The sequence below is a fragment of the Pan paniscus genome, chromosome 13, assembly GCF_029289425.2.
Source record: "Pan paniscus chromosome 13, NHGRI_mPanPan1-v2.0_pri, whole genome shotgun sequence".
NCBI lineage: Eukaryota > Metazoa > Chordata > Mammalia > Primates > Hominidae > Pan > Pan paniscus.
This window is the reverse complement of record NC_073262.2, coordinates 92,900,616-92,915,017: the sequence shown is the minus strand read 5'-3', so window position 1 is coordinate 92,915,017 and position 14,402 is coordinate 92,900,616. Positions and strand designations below refer to the sequence as shown.

The following is a 14,402-nucleotide window of genomic DNA, read 5'->3' as shown; positions in this document are numbered from 1 at the left end:
ACAAGTGAGTGAGTGCAGAAGCTGGGTTGAGGGCTTTTGGGCACTGACGGGAGCAAAACTCTGTGCAGCCCAGCAGCAGCGTCTAGGGGGTGCCTATGACCCCTGAAGCCCAGAAAGAGTGTTACAGTCAGTGCTTTTTTAGCTTTGCCATCTGCTGATGGCTTACGTGTTAGCAGCTCCGTGGAGGGTCAGTGTGCCAGACTTTTGCACCTTCACCTGAGTGAGTTCTTGTCCGACATCCAGGGGGAATGAGGTCTCATGAACATATTGGAGATGTTAAATGCAGGAGATTTTATTGTTGATGAAAGTGGCTCTCAAGGAAGGGGAGCTGAAAAGGGAATGGAGTGGGAAGACAATCTTCCCCTGGAGTCTGGCCATCCCTGGCCAGATTCCTCTCCAAAGCAATGCTGTCAAGCCATCCCTCTGAAGTCAAGCTGCCTCTCTCCTATGTCCAACCGTAGTCTCCGTTGTCTTGCTACTTCTCCTCTCTCTGCTGGGTGAAGTTTTTATGGGCACTGGATGGGGGGTGGGGCAGGCCAAGGGTGATTCTGGAAAAGGCAACATTCGAGCAGGAAAACAGGAATGTGTGTTCTCACTTTGGGCCGTGGTTTCACGCTTGAGGGTGGGGCCCTTACTGGGGGACCCACCCTCTTCCCGGAATTTCTGTGCCTCCTGTCCCTATCAGTATCAGAGCCAGGTTTCCTCATCTGTAAAATTTGTATGCTGCCATGCCCTTTCCCAGATTGTGATTAAACATGTTAAAGTATCCTCATGAAAGCTAAGGGAAATGTGTTTAATAAATATTTCTTCTTGTACCTGTTTTGCCTGGTTTCAGTGCACTATCATGCACTGCCATATCATTTTTACGAGGTTGGCAGTATTATTATGCCTGTTTTACAAATGAGGATACTATGGTCAGTCATCTAGAAGGTGGTGAAGCCTAGGATTCTAACCCAGCACTCTCTGACGGTAGAGTTCAAACCCGAAGACTCTGTGCTAGATTGCCAGCATACTAAGAGTTGTTAGAAACTGTAAGGATTCTTAATTAGAATTTTATGAAATCTCTGAACCAACAGAGCTTTTTAAATAAAGTTTTCTTCCTATTTGTGTGTGTTTGTGTGTGTATGAAACAAGCACAGATAAACGGGTCCTGTGCGGCCTTTCTTATAAAATTAATTGATAACCAACTGAGGAAATATAGCAAAAGATAGATTTCTGTGTTTTGAGAAATCCAGGTTACATAGAAAGTGCCAAACCAAGAAATGGAAAGCATAAGCAGTAAACCATAATGGTAGTGCTGAGGAACAATTGTGTGCTTGCACCTGGCAGCACTATTAGGGAATTGGAGCTTCATTGACCTTGCATATGAAGCCAGAAAGTGGTCATGTCACTCCCTTATACACACCTTTTAGCATTGTCAATGAAGTTCTTCCAGGTTTTCACCTAAGGTAATAGATGGTACTGTTCCCTGCTAAAGAAAACTAGTGATTTTGTCAGCAAAATGGACTCAGTGTCTTCTGCTTGCCTACGGAAAGGGTGGGGCCTGTTAGCACAGTATGCAGACTGCCTTGGATGCCCTGTAACCAGAAAGGCCAGTGGAGTACACTGTAATCGGGGGCATTAAATGGGAGAATATTCATAAAGCACCTAGGGCAAAGAATGAGTTCCCATGAAGAACCAGTTTTATCAGTGCCCTTAATCATTTTTCTTTCCTTCTCATCTTTTCTCTTCAGCAGCACCGTGACTGTAGGTAGGATACTGATTTTCCTTGAACTTTTCCTGTACCGTAGTCATCTGTTCAAAGCTCTGGCAACTGCTGTGTAAGATACTGTCCTATCCATTTACTCTGTTCCTTGAATCTGGTTGCCAGAATTAAGGATGCTACAGAGAACACAGAATCTTGAAGTAGGGAATTCTTGAACTCAGGTAAAGTCTAAACCTTTGAAATAGTTATTCAACAATAAACTTGAAAAGTATCTGTTGTGATTATAAAGGAAAGCACAGGCATCAGATGTACATAGCATGTAATGACCTCTTGCAGCAGCTGTTGAAGTCACGATCATAGATACATCTTGGAACTAGTGATAGCACCTTTAATTTCAAAAGGAGTGGCATAGCATTGTAGCCAACAAGTCAGATCTGTAATTCTTATTTTATTAAATACTTAAATGCTGTAAACAAGTGCTGTACGTAATCTTGAATTGTCTTCTCTCTTTCCAAGGTGAGTAGATTTATTTTTAGGTGAAGACTATAGTTAAGACACTTCTCTGGAGTCACAGAGTAGGAAAGAGCTACTGTATTTCTACTCCTTCATCTTCTTTACATTGTAAAATAAAATGTCCTCTGTCCATCCAAACCCACAGAATGGACTCAGACCTGGACAATAGCAAAAGCGAGACTTTTAATGACAGTCTTGCAAGATTGAGTGTCTGGCATGCAGGCACACCCAGCATGGTTTTAACAAGCAATTTATCCCTTAGTGTGCAGGACCCTCCCCCGGTTCCCTATAGGCTGAGTATTGTAGGTCCCATCACCTATTGATTGTTAGGCAGGGCTTTAGGTGTGTTTTTAGGGTTGTCTTGCTGCATTTTGTTGCAGCCCACAATGCACTGGAATCCTAGTTAGCTCAGGGGCTCTTCAAGTATTTGACTTATGACCTAAGTTGCTGGGCAGGCCGATAAGAACAAACAAAGTGAGCTGTTTTGCAGACTAATAAACTTTTATTTTTAGACTCAAATTATTTGGTTCAGGTGAGAGAAACTAAGTGGTGGAGGAAGTGGGAGGCCAACAAGTGGCATCAGCTATCCAAACAGGGGCCTAGTATATCCTGTTTTTTCTGTGGTTTGCTGACCTAAGCCGATTCAGGGCACTTTGTTTTGGAAATGAACCATGGTATACGTTATTTCCTTCAATTCTCTCCTTTTTTTCTTTCTACTACTGTTTGTTCCATTTCTGCATTTATTTTTGTGTCCTTTAGTTCTTAAATTTATTAGGTCCTCCTTTAGGGACTTCTATTGAGTTAATATAAATGTTAGAATTAAAAGAATTTGTTAGATTTCTCCAACTTCAGTGGCCATGTGGATTCTTGGAGATCTTCTGGAATGCCAAGGTGAATGGAATGGCCAAGTGAACTAAGGCACAAGTCCCAGTCCAGTTGGACGGTAACAGGTTACGGAGGTTCCCTTTCCCATAATACCACCAGACATTAGCCTGGGGTATATGAAGAGCTGAGTAGTTGCCTTTGTTTGACTTACCAGTAACGTTTAGGATGTGGGTACAAGTTGAGAGTTTTCCCACGGGCTTACTGAATTCTGTCCCCTGTCTAGAGAGGCAAGAGGAGTGGTTTATATTCCCTATGGAGAAAGAAGGGATCGCTCTAGGATTTGACCTTTGCAAGGTGGGAAAGAGCAATAATAAACTTTTGCAAGTCTCATTTCCCCATGCATCCCTGTCCTGGTATAGAGCCAACATGCAATGCATTCCTCTGGGATTGGTATCCCATTTTAGGGGAAACGCAGCTACCAGTGCTTGAGGCCACCCAGCAGAGCATGCGTAACTGTTGCTTCTATTAAGAGCTAGTACTGAAAATTTGACCCATTCAACCCAGGCAGTTACATCCCCATATTTTTAATTTTTAGTTTGCCTTAAAGTTAGTGTCTTGAGGGTCATTGTCTGGTGGGCTAAAGGAAGTAGTAAGACCAGGAGTTCTAGTAATTCTGGGTGGGCTTGGGGTGGAATTGGTGATTTGCCTAAGAGCTAACTGTCCCACGGAATCCCTTCCTGAGATAATTATTCCTAATGTATACCTCCAGGGTTCCTGGTCTAGAGTAGCTGGGTTGTTTATGGTAATTAATATAGGATTACATTTTAAATTTTTACAGTTAGGTAGCATGGGGCCCTTATATTTTATTTTTTAACGGTTGGTTTTCAGAAGAATGACTCAGCTGGCCTTGATATTGTGTGGTCCACCAGACCTGATTCCAGCTAGCACAGAGATTTTTTTGAGAGGGCCCAATAACGGTCTGTTTTAGGACATAGATATTTGTTTGCTTGTGACAACTGCCTTTGGTTCCGTAAATTCCCGCAAGGTAAGACTTGGCAGGCATTAAATTTTATAGTTTGGGGGGTGGGGGTGGAGGTTTTAGTTATGTTGACTATTAGTTTGATTAGATATTTCCTACTTTCCACCCCTAGTACTGGGCCCTATCCAATAGGGTTTCCTTTCACCCCTTGTGTTAGGATTAATCCTAACTGTATCCACCCCCAATGACGGAGCCTGCTCATAGCTTCCTTTAGGTTTTCCTTAGAGTTAGCTTTAAGGGTTTCTTAGGTGATTTATACACTCCCTATTCACTCTTTTCCCTTTCTTTCAGGGGTTCTTTTACCAGTCTCTTGTCCCGAGTGTAATGTGCTCACCCCAGTTCAGCTGTTTATATGGCTGTTTTAGTGATTAGGAGCACTTGATACGGACTTTCCCAGCTTGGGTGGAGCATGTCTTCTTTCCAGGTTTTAATTAGCACCGAGTTGCCAGCCTGGAAGTGGTGAACTGTGAACTCAAGAGGCAGGGTTCAAGTTAGAAGTTTTTTTAACCTAAGGGATGACAGGGTAGAGGATATGCCCAGTATATAATGTTTAAAAAGTTGGTCTTTGATTTTCATAGTAGAAAGGTTAGTAGTCCTGCTTAAATATGGCCTTAACCCAGGAGGTCTTTTTCCAGTAGTCTGTTTTTTTGTTTTAAGACAGAATCTCACTCTGTCGCCCAGGCTGGAGTGCACTGTGTGATCTCAACTCACTGCAACCTCCATCTCCTGGGTTCAAGCTATTCTCCTGCCTCAGCCTCCCAAGTAGCTGGGATTACAGGCATGTGTCACCACACCCAGCTGATTTTTGTAGTTTTAGTGGAGACAGGGTTTCACCATGTTGGCCAGGCTGGTCTTGAACTCTTGACCTCAGGTGATCCACCTGCCTCAGTCTCAGAAAGTGCTGGGATTACAGGCTGGAGTTAGGTGAGGCACTTCCCCAGGGTCCACTGACCCCAGGAGGAACTTGGGGAGGCAAGGGACTGACCAGCTGGCTTCCCAGGGTGCCTTTGGTCGGGCCCTGCTGGGTCTGGCACTGGGCCAAGAGCTGCTGGTTTGAAGAGCTAACAGCCTGTGGCACCTTTCCTGAGGGGCACTTTGATTAGCAAAAGCATCCCTGGCTCCACCCTCACTTCCTCATTGTTTGCTTTGAAGACACCATTCCTCTCCCTGGCAGGCGGAGAGCTGTACTGTTTGTATTCCACACCACCCCTGCTGGTGACCCAGCAACTGCAAAGGGTCTCTGGTTTGTCCCTCTCTGGGAGGGGACTTAGTGGCTTTTCCTCCTCCTCAGCTGCAGGGATCCTCCCCCAGCCCAGCCAAGCTCTGGGAAACAGAACTTTTAAACATCCCACCTCAAAGCGTCTTGGCAGACTTCTCCCCAGCACGAGCTCTCTCTACTTCAGGGATTGCAAACTGGCATCCTCTTTTGCCTCTATTGGGTTTTTAAGTTTTTTGAACTGATAACCAGCATTTAAAAATCCCATTTTAGATAAAAAGAATTCTGGCCTCTAACAAAGCAGACAATTTGGCATCACAGCTGAGCAGCTGTGGCCCCTTTAACAGGGTGTGCCCTCTTCAGTTAGCCACAGTCCCCACACAGCCCTGCAGCCCTCCTTCTCATCATTTACTGGCCCTGTAGTCATTTGAGTTTACAACCCTCTGATCTAACTTATATAGCCCCCCAGACCTTCTGCAGCCTTACTGACAGCTGCCCTTGGTGGACTTACAGCCTCTCAGTAAAACAACAACAAAACCTTAGTGGTCATTTCATCCATTTACCCTTCCATAATCTGAATCCTTTCTGCCGCCTTCTGACAGCCATCCATAGGCAACCCACTGCTCCTGATCCTAAACTGTCCTCCACATCCCTTTCTCATTTGCATCGCCCGTTTCCCAGGCTCTGTCCCGCCTCAGTGGCCACACTGCACCCTTTTCTTGCACCTCCTTGTTGCTTGAGCCTCTAGAACCTTCCCCCAGCCCTGCCAATCTCTCCACATCCTCTCACTTCCTTTTGTACTCTTTCTTCCTTTTACATTATTTTTCTCCCCAGTCTCACCTTCTGTGTCTCTTTGATCTTTGTCTTTTCCAGTCTCTCTCTTGCTCATTTTCTTCTTTTGTTTCTCTTTCTGTCATCCCCTGTTTCCTTTTTCCTTCACACTCAGTTTCTTCCTCTTTCTCTCTCTGGGCATGAGCTGAGCCTTAACTGTGCCCTGGCTCCCCCGCGTCTGACAGACAGTTCCGACTCTTTTTCTCTGGGCACCAGCACACCTGCACAGTGTCTTACACTGCCTAGCACACCTGCACGGTGTCTTACACTGCCTAGCACACCTGCACGGTGTCTTACACTGCCTAGCACACCTGCACGGTGTCTTACACTGCCTAGCACACCTGCACGGTGTCTTACACTGCCTAGCACACCTGCACGGTGTCTTACACTGCCTAGCACACCTGCACGGTGTCTTACACTGCCTAGCGCACCTGCACGGTGTCTTACACTGCCTAGCGCACCTGCACGGTGTCTTACACTGCCTAGCGCACCTGCACGGTGTCTTACACTGCCTAGCGCACCTGCACGGTGTCTTACACTGCCTAGCGCACCTGCACGGTGTCTTACACTGCCTAGCGCACCTGCACGGTGTCTTACACTGCCTAGCGCACCTGCACGGTGTCTTACACTGCCTAGCGCACCTGCACGGTGTCTTACACTGCCTAGCGCACCTGCACGGTGTCTTACACTGCCTAGCGCACCTGCACGGTGTCTTACACTGCCTAGCGCACCTGCACGGTGTCTTACACTGCCTTCCCTGTCTTGGCTGCTTAGTCCAGTGGCTCCCACACACACAGCTGTGCACCAGGCTTTCCCTTGCCTTCAGGGTCAGCAGCTTAACTCTTTCTCTGGCCCTCTACGTTTGCTGTTTCCTCCCCTTTATCTTTCTGATTTCCTTTCTTTTCATCGATGTTTCCCCCTTTCTTCTTACAGAAACCTTCTGAGCTTCCCTTAGTAATTCCTTAATTGGTTTTTCATTCCATCCATTAACCTTTTGCAGTTTCTTAGTAATATCTGGCCAGCTTTTAGTCAGAAAATTAACCTTTAAAATTAAAGGCCTTGCCCTACTGGGTCCTCTGGATTTAATCCTGAATATTTTCTCATTTGATCACTGAGCCTCTGCAGCAACACAGAGGGAGTCTCCTCTTTTTTTGTTGTTGAATCTCAAATGCTTTTGAGACATTTTATGTCCTAGGAGTGGACTTTTTAATCCCTTTAACTATTAGTTCCCTTAGGTCCTGCATTTGGGCCCGATCTCTTTATTGTTATCACATCCAGGATCTGCATTTAGGAATTTCTGCTCAGTTGGCAGGACTTCTTGCCTGGGAGGACGCTGTCTTTCCCAAATGGTTATGGCTGCCCTTATAATTATTCCCCTCTCTTCCCCAGTAAACACAATATTCATGATTGACATCATCTCAGCCTAAGTATAAAAATTGGGTCCTAAAAATTGATCTAGCTGCTAAACCGAGGGGATCTCTGCTAAGCTGAGGTTTGCTCTCCTAAACCGAGGGGATCTTCCAAGAATGGCCTCATTTCCTTTTTAAAATTCCTAACCTCAGTACTTGTTAGAGGCGCATTCACAAACCCAACTCCTCCCTGTCCCATAGGGACTTCTCTAAGAGAGTACTTATTAGACGTCTACTGTTCAGAAGAAATAGGGAAATTTTCAATGTCCTTCTTACATTGTTCTAATTCTTTCCTCAAGTTTGGATAAGGATTTAAGGGAGCACTGGGTTTAGCTCCTTCATGATCCCCAGATTCCTCTTTCTTCGACCTTCCTCTTGCCCCCGATCTCCCTGTCCTCTACCTTGTGAGATGTTTGGGGGAGGGGCAAGCGTGTTGGGGATCCCAGGGCTTTTCACTGGGTAAGGGCTCTTTACTGTGCTCTTCCTCTTTAAGGGGGAACATGGGGTTAAATCACTAATCCAACAAAGAACATAACCCACATCCTCTGTGAGTATGGGTTTTATCATTCACGTAGAGAATTAAAGCTTGGCACACCCAGTCCTCATCTGAGCCAAACTTAGGCCAAAAGACCGAAGGCTGACAAATGGGCTTTTTGGGCCTGATAAAACAGCAATACTCCATCATCTTTTGCTTTTCCTTGTTCCTGGTTTGGGGATTATCCATTCAAACCTGCAACATTCTCCCCAAGGGACTATCTGGGAGAATGTCAGAGGGGGTCTTTTTAGTTCGCTCTTTCCTTTGTTCTGTAGGCCTAGAATTCCTGTTTCCCATTTTCACTTAGTCTCTGTGTCAGGTTTTTGCTGTGTACTCAGCCCCCCTTACTGGAGGTTTCTTGCACACTCCGGGTTCTCTGAAAATGCCCCAATACCAAGGCAGTACTGATAATCCAACTTTCCTACCTTGGATCATGCAGGAGGTTGGCTGGTTGCCACGGTGCCTGCTTTTCTCCTTGTGTCACCTCCGCTGTCTCCTGAACAAGTCTTGGGTTTGTCTATGGCTTCTGCGGGGAACCAAGATGTCCAGAGCAGGCCACATAAATCAAGTGGGGTGTGTCTCCCTTCTCGGCTGGAGTCTTAACTCCATACAGGCACAGAGATAGCCGTATGGGCCACCAGGTTGTGAGAAACAATTCACCCGTCTAAACCCACAGAATGGACTCAGAGACCCGGACAGTAGCGAAAGCGAGACTTTTAATGACGGTCTTGCAAGATTGGGTGTCTGGTGTGCAGGCACACCCGGCACAGTTTTAACAAGCAACTTAACCTCCTGGTGCACAGGTCCCTCCCCCGGTTCCTTATAGGCTGAGTCCTATAGGGTCACAGTCATCCGGGACGTCACCTGTTGAGTGTTAGGTAGCAGCTTTAGGTGTTTTTTTTTAGGGTTGTCTTGCTGCATTTTGTTGCAGCCCACAATGCATTGCAATCCTAGTTAGTTCAGGGGCTCTTGAAGTATTTCACTTATGACCTAAGTAGCTGGGCAGGATGATAAGAACAGACAAAGTGAGCTATTTTGCAGGCTAGTATCTAGGCTAAACTTCTTTGGTTCGAGTGAGGGCAGCTAAGTGGGGGAAAAGGGGACGAAGCGGGAGGCTGACAAGCAGGCATTGGCTATCCAAGCAGGGGCCTAGTATCCTGTTTCTTCTGTAGTTTGCTGACCTATGCCGATTCAAGACACTTTGTCCCGGAAATGGACCACTGTATGCGTTATTTTCTATACTCCACGAATATGATTGGTTTGTAAGGTGTGTATTGATTTTATTTAAGTGTAATTGCTGTTTGCTTAGCCAGTTGGCATAATTTATGCTAAGCAAACTACAAATATGGATTTATTTTATTAGTCACAGCTACAGAATTTATTCCACTTGTGGAATGATGTTTTGTTTTTGTAGCAGATTAGAAAACTTTTGTTTGGTGCTTTGGCAGGATTAAGCTAGGGTATAATCTTTTATGAGATTTTGGCATATTTTAATATTATTTACATAGACACTCTGCCCATTTATTATAGACAATAAAGGAACTATTGGACTAACAGTAGTAAATTTTTTCCCCCAAAAGGTAATTAATAAAATGTCTCCAACATCTCTAAAGATCACACTAAGGCAACTCATGGAGGGGTCTTCAAAGACCTTGCAAGAAGTACTAACTATGGAGTATCGGCTAAGTCAAGCTTGTATGGTAAGAATTAAAAAAAAAAAATGTCATTTTTTAGTTCTAAAAGTAACATACGTTTATTGTAGAACTTGTAAAATACACTAAGTGCAAACAAGAGAATTAAAACCACCTGTAAATTTACTCTACAAAAACACAACAGGCCAGTTAGTTTTAGATGTGTGGAAGTATTGCTACCCAGATTGTTATTAAGCCTTTATAAAATAGCAATTACATTTGCATGTCAGTGTAAGAAGCTCTCTAACCTCATCTTAGAGGAATTCAAAATAGAAATTAATGTCTTTCAGCGATGGTCTCTGTGACCTTGGGCAAGGCATATAAACTCTGTAAATGTGAATTCCCTCATTGGTAAAATGAAGAGGATTATTTATAAGCAGATATATATATATAGTAAATGCACAAATGGAAGTTATTAGTCTGTTACATGTTTAAAATAATGAGCATTATTAAAGTACCATTGTAAACATAAAGTGGACAATAATCACATGGAATATTGATTTCATGAAACATCTCATATTTATATTTATTTATTCTTCCAGATGACAAACTCTTTAAAGTCAGAATCATCCTTTATGTTCAGAGGACCCTTAAGAAGCATCTTATTATTTAGACTAATATATGGACTAAAGGGACTATTTGGCTTAATAGCCAGAAAGGAGACATTCCTAATGACTTTAATGTAATAGTTATTAAGATGTTCAATGTAGTTCATCTAGTTAGAAATAACTCTGTTAGCCATGTCTTAAAGTCACTCCTTGAGGGATGTAAATGGCAGCTGACGTCTATTGTTTATTATGTGCAGGTACTACGCTAGGCACTTTATATGCATTTGCTCCATTAAATCTTATGGTATCTCTAGAAGGATAGGTACTGTTATTGACTCCATTTTACAGATGAAGAAATTGTTATATAGTGGTGTAACTTGCCTAAGGTTGTGCAGCTATTAAGTGACAGAGATATGGCATATGAAACCAGGCAGTCTTACTCCAGTGCCTGCACTCTTGACCACTCTCCTGTATACCTCACACATTCCATGTTTTTCATTACATTTTTAGTGCACTGCCTAGATTGATTGATTCTTGCCTTCATTCTCTCAGCAAATATGTTAGCTATGTCCCAGGCACTGTGCTCAGTGTTAGCCTTATATTGTTGAATAAGAAGACACAGTCCTTTATTTTCATGGGTTTAGTCTACTGAGACTACAAAGAACAAGTAAACAAAATAAGTAAAATAATTATAAATTGTGATAAGTACTCTAAAGGAAAACATACAGGGTTGGTGATAGAAGAGATTATTCAGGGACAGGAGGGAGTTGGGGGGCAATGGGAAACCTCCTTAAGTAGATCAGGGAAGACATCTTTGTGATGTCACTTCATTTGTGACCTAAAGGATGAGAAAGGAGTATGTTGAGAAGACTCTTGGGCTTAAGCAGGAGGTGATTTGATTTTTCATTTCATTCGGTTCAATTTGCTTTAAGAAGGAAATTGTTGCTGCTGTGTGGAGATAGGGTTGGAGAGGTTCAAGAACGGTTTAGAGACCAGATATAGATTTCCTGCAGTGATCCAGGTGTGAAATAGTAGTTTTGAGACAAGCATGGTGGCAATTGAGAGAAGTAAATGGATTTGAGACACATGTAGGAGATAGAATTGATAGGACTTGCTGGATGTGAGGGAAGGAATGCATTTAGGAGTTAGAGATTAGAGGAATGAGTTGGAGATTTAAATCTGAAAGACACCAACAGCAATTAAGAAAACCTTGGGGATTCGTTATTTACTAAACAAGAGTGCTTACTATGTCGTAGACACTGTTAGAGGTACCCAGGTACATAGGTTCCAGGTACATAGGTGTGCTCCAGGGGTTGAGGTTGAAAAGGCAGAAAACAGTTTAAATCATTATCTTGGGGAGTAGGGAGTAGGATAACACCTGCCCTCATGGAACTTACTTTATAATGGGGAAATAGACTGTAAACAAGATTAATACATAAAATATATATTGTATGATTATAAATATTAACAAGAAAAAGGAAGCAGGATATGTGATATAGAGTAACGGGGATGAATTGTAGATGGGATGACCAGAGAAGGCCTCACTGAGATGTTCTTTGAGTGAATTCCTGAAAGAAGTAAGGAAGTGAGCCCATGCCATTATCTAGAGGAAGAGCATCCCAGGCAGTGGGAACTGCAAGAACAAAGCTGTGAGGCAGGAGCATGACTGCCTGTGCTAGGGACCACAAAGAGGCCATGTGGAAGCGGATGGGGGGCAGAGGTTGTGGTGAGTGAGAGATGAGGTCAGAGGAAACAGTGTAGAGAAAGGCTGTGCAGAGCATACAGAGCCTTGAAGGTCTCTCTAAGGACTTTTGCTGAGTAAAATGGGAAGCCACTAGATGATTATGAGGAGAGGAATGCCATGATCTTATACTTTAAAGAATTGATCACTCAGGCTGCTATGTTGAGCACTGAATAGGTAAGATCATATTATAAAGAAAATGAGAGTCCAGACCTGAGCCCTAAGGAACTCTAACATTTTGAGGTGTGGTAGAGAAAGAGCAGTAGGAAGGAAAAAAAGGATGGAGAGGTAGGAGGACCAGGAGAGTGTAGTGTCACAAAAGAAAGTGAGGAATGTTTCGGGGAGGAGGGTGTAATGGACAGTGTTGAACGCTGTCAAAGTGTAGATGAGGTTAGAAGTGTCATTTGACCTTGGTGATGCCGATGTCATGGGTGGTTTTGGCAAGCCATTTTAGAGGAGTGGGGGCAGAAGTTAGAGTGTAGTAAGTTGGAGAGGAAAAATGGGATGTGAAGAAGTGGAGAGAATATGTGTAGATGAATACTCTTGAAAGTGAAATAGGATAGAAGCTGGGACTGTGGAATCAAATGAAGTTCCTTTTTTATTTTATAAGATGGAAGGTACTAGAACATGTTTAAAAATGATCCAATAGAGAAAAAAGATGATGTTGATGATAGTAATGGTAGTTAATATTTACTGAACACTTAGTGTCGAACACTTAGTGTCGGACACTGTGCTTGGATGTGGATTAAAATAATCCTAGGATGGATATATAAATTACCTTTTCATGTAAAGAAACTAGGGTTGGAGAAATTACTAGTCCGAGGTCACATAGTTATATATGTAGCTATCAGGATGTGAACCTAGACATTTGAACTCAGCTATATTGCCTACATTGATGATTCTAGGAAAATAAAAGTGAATGACCACATCAAGCAAAGTCCATCCTTGAGAAGGCAAGAGGGGATGTGAATTGGAATGCAAGGGAGGACTGGTCTTTGAAAAAGGGATGGTCCTTTCCTCCACGGCATTGAAAGAGAAGGCAGGTGCAGATGGCCGCAGTTGCCTGCAGGTATTTTAGTGGTGAGAAGACAAGACTTCATATCTAAGAGCTTCTCGTATTTTTAAAGAAGTCAGAGGTTAAGTAATTGGCTGAGACTATAATAAGAGTGTGCTCTACGGGTAGAGGTTGAGAAGGCAGAAAACACTTAAAATCATTATCTTGGGGAGTTGGGAAGAGATCTTGGATTGTTTGGCAGTTTTCTGTGCCTGTTTGAGATTTTTGATCATGAATTTTAAATGAAACCAGTCACAGTTGTATGATTTTCTGCAGCAAGACTTAGCTGCTGAAGTGCAGGCAGGGGTACGTGGTAGGGTTTAGTTGGTGCCAGGATTTTGCTAGGATTGTAAAAAAGGAAAAAAGGTTTGAGGGAGATGATGACATTTTGACAGGAAAGTGACCATATTAAAGGACTGGTGAAATTGGGCTGGATGAAGAGCAAAGTGAAGCCAGCACAGATGGGGAGAAAGTCATAGGATCTGTGGACCTCAGTAAGATCAATGATTTGTAGCAGTGGAGATACTTGAGCAAATAAGATTTAGGAGGTGGTGATCAGAGAGTGGGCTATCAGAGGTGGTTCAGTCTCTGAATGTCATGGTTCAGGTTGTGGCCATGGGAGTGGAAGGCTGAAGTGAATAGAGGAGAGAGAAAATAACCCAGAATAAGGACACCCAGAAATTATCCCCATTTAATCTCAATTTTCTTTCAGAGAGGTCATGACTTTCATGAAGGCGTTAGAGCTGGTAAGTGGCAAATGGGAACTTACCATTTTGGGGAAATGGGATTTGTGAGCATATGCTTTTAATTAAAGAAGATACAGATTATGCATCCCAAATCCTAAAATCCAAAATGTACCAAAATCTGAAACTTTTTGAGCACCAACATGACACTCAAATGTTCATTGGACCATAAGTATAATGCAAATATTCCAAAATCTGAAAAAAAAAAAAAAAAAAATCAAACCTGAAACACTTCTGATCCCAAGCATTCCAGATAAAGAATACTCAACCTATAGTTGTTTTAGTAGTGAAAATTAAACTTTTATTAAGATTGCAAAGTTGTGTATGTTTTTAAAGAATACGTTACCATCTGGGATATGAAAAGGAAGATCAGTCTTTGAAACTGATAATTGTTTTAAAAATTCACATAACTTGGCCACTGTTTCCTAATTTATATATAAGATAATCCTGCCCCTACAATCATGGACTGCATCTGATAAGTGCAGCATTGAGCTTGTAAACTCATCCTGCTGCCATCCTGCTGCTGTGGCCTTTGAAACGTGCATTTATTAC

The 14,402-nt window shown here is 43.0% G+C and overlaps 1 protein-coding gene across 3 annotated transcripts in view; it reads left to right on the top strand.

Annotated features, from left to right (window-relative positions):
• HIBCH (3-hydroxyisobutyryl-CoA hydrolase) overlaps positions 1–14,402 on the top strand; it is a 144,637-nt gene that overhangs the window by 126,570 nt on the left and 3,665 nt on the right. For 2 of the 3 annotated variants that reach the window (XM_034954672.3, XM_057301458.2), the window contains 2 exons: positions 9,654–9,773; positions 13,820–13,853. In XM_034954672.3, the coding sequence (XP_034810563.2) occupies positions 9,654–9,773; positions 13,820–13,853 (154 nt within the window). The remainder of the gene's footprint in view (positions 1–9,653; positions 9,774–13,819; positions 13,854–14,402) is intronic. The other variant, XM_008950606.5, reaches the window with a different exon arrangement.